The 2,547-nt window shown below is 45.0% G+C and overlaps 1 protein-coding gene across 1 annotated transcript in view; it reads right to left on the reverse strand.

Annotated features, from left to right (window-relative positions):
- The window catches only part of LOC106877452 (uncharacterized), a 45,164-nt gene that overhangs the window by 5,116 nt on the left and 37,501 nt on the right, over positions 1 to 2,547 (reverse strand). Inside the window, exon 13 of the mRNA XM_014926355.1 lies at positions 735 to 878. Coding sequence (XP_014781841.1) covers positions 735 to 878 — 144 coding nt within the window. The remainder of the gene's footprint in view (positions 1 to 734; positions 879 to 2,547) is intronic.

Here is a 2,547-nt window from a genome sequence, read left to right on the forward strand (position 1 = left end):
ATGGCCCAGTGGTTAGGGCAGCGGACTCACGGTCGTAGGATCGCGGTTTCGATTCCCAGACTGGGCGTTGTGAGTGTTTATTGAGCAAAAACACCTAAAGCTCCACGAGGCTCCGGCAGGGGATGGTGGCGAACCCTGCTGTACTCTTTCACCACAACTTTCTCTCACTCTTTCTTCCTGTTTCTCTTGTGCCTGTATTTCAAAGGGTCAGCTTTGTCACACTGTGTCACGTTGAATATCCTCCGAGAACTACGTTAAGGGTACACGTGTCTGTGGAGTACTCAACCACTTGCACGTTAATTTCACGAGCAGGCTGTTCCGTTGATCGGATCAACTGGAACCCTCGACGTCGTAAGCGACGGAGTGCCAACCACCAACCATGTGTGAGGAGGAGTAACTTCTTATGTTGACATTGCATGATGAGTGTAAACTAGTGTCATTTGTTTTTTTCCCAATCTCCCTTAAGCACCATGTCTGGCCACAGGGAAATATTATCTTGCATGGGAACAGGTAAGAGCTGGTGACAGGTAGGGAATCTGGCCATAGAGAAAAAATCTTCCCCAACAAATTCCACCAACCTATGCATGCATGGATGGAAAAGTGGATGTTCAAATGATGATGATGATGAGGGTGATATGCCATAAAGTAAGTTTTTTCACAAGACACATAAATGATGGTTAAAATGATGATGATAATGATGAGAGCTATGCAGTCAGTTTAATGTAAGATCTTACCTGTTTAAATATGACATTCTCTCGACTCCATGAGGGATCAATTTCTACTTCTTTACCAAGACTGTAAGGTATAATGGTGCTTTTGGAAGATTTAATTTTCTCTGCGACTGACAGAAGCCTGTTGCTGTAGTCTATACCCAACACCTGCAGTATCAATAGAAACGTCAGTTTGTATGTATTCATGTACGCGAGTACATACATGCACGTATGCATGTATGTATGCATGTATGTATGCATGTATGTATACATGTATGTATATATGTATATATGTATGCATGTATGAATGTATGTAATATGCATGCGTGTTCTCTTTCTCTTTTTAATTTAGAACACATTTTGACAGGCCACCTGCTTAGTAGCAAGGTTGTGAAGGAAAGCATCTTGTTTTAACCATCATCTTTTAAATCTTAAGAAAATCTTTCAGATTTTTATAGTCCCAGATAGCGTGATCATTTTTAGCATATGACTTAATGATTTGTGTTCTCTCTCCAAGATCCCAGGTTCAGCCATACTTGGCTCCAGACGGATTAGTATGTATCCTGTTGCTCCAATAATAATAGGTATGAATCTGAAAGTGTATCTTGGGTACTAGATTTGCAAACTCCTTATCAATGGTCTATAGATGTCCTCTTTCTTTTGTATTTTTCTAACTATATTGGTGTTTTTTCCTTGTGGTCCTGTACAACAATATCTGTCATATTTTAACTTGGTGGCTGTTTTAAGTTCCTCACTGGCTCACTGGATGGTGTTGGGCACCTCAGAAATCGAGGTGGTTGGCACATCATTAGAGGAATATGAAAAGTTGATAGGAGCAAAACTTAACCCGGAAAAGTCGGTGGGCTTGCAACTCGGCACCTGGAGAAGCAAATCCATACCGTCCAACAACGTCGCTGGGCGCTGGACGGACGGACCGGTAAAGTTGCTTGGGATTTGGTTCGGACTAGACCTCCAGGTGGATAAGAATTGGAACAAAGTGACGAATAGGATAGCTAGCCTCACCCAGAAATGGGCTGGGAGGAAGCTATCACTGAAAGGTCGAGTGGTGGTGGTGAATGCGTATATCGCGTCCGTCATCTACTACCGCTTGACCGTCGTGCCTCACCAAGTTAGAACGCCTCCTCTTCAAATTTCTGTGGAGGGGACAGGTTCCATTGGTGAGGCGGTCCATTTGCAGACAACACCCTCTACGCAGAGGGCTGGGTATGCCGTGGCTAATAATGCGCAGACATGCGCTGAGGCTACGGCATCTCCAGATATTCTGCCTAAACAGTGAACAGGTGTGGTCGCTGTTTGTCAAACAAACCTTTCCACAGGTAGTCTCCTCGACTAAGCTGCAGTTCAGGCTCAAGAAGAGACTGAGGCGGGGTGACTGGCATCTGGAATGTTTCCAGGCACTCACTACTCTCTACCAGGCAGGCAATGCGATCAGTAGAACATCCACTTTTGAGTTTTATAAAGGGTTAGTGGAGTGAAAGAGCGATGACACACTTGGAGAGACGCTAGGCATTGACGAAGTTGAACTAACCAGTCTGTTCAGGAGGACTTTCGAGCCGGGGACGATGGATAACTTCCAGAAATCCTTAACTTGGCAGTGCTACCAGAGGGAGCTGCTGGTTCGAGATAAACTATACAGGCACGGAAGTGCCGTCAAACGGACATGCTCGAGATGCGTGCAGAGCGACGAAACTGTTCTGCACGCACTCATTCAGTGTTCTTGCATTACTGACTGGTGGAGTTATGTTGAACAGCTGTCATCACGTGTAGGACGGATCCGGCTATCAGTCGAGTCCATAATGAAGATCGATCCGCTGCC

Source organism: Octopus bimaculoides, chromosome 8 (assembly GCF_001194135.2).
Source record: "Octopus bimaculoides isolate UCB-OBI-ISO-001 chromosome 8, ASM119413v2, whole genome shotgun sequence".
Classification (NCBI taxonomy): Eukaryota; Metazoa; Mollusca; class Cephalopoda; order Octopoda; family Octopodidae; genus Octopus; species Octopus bimaculoides.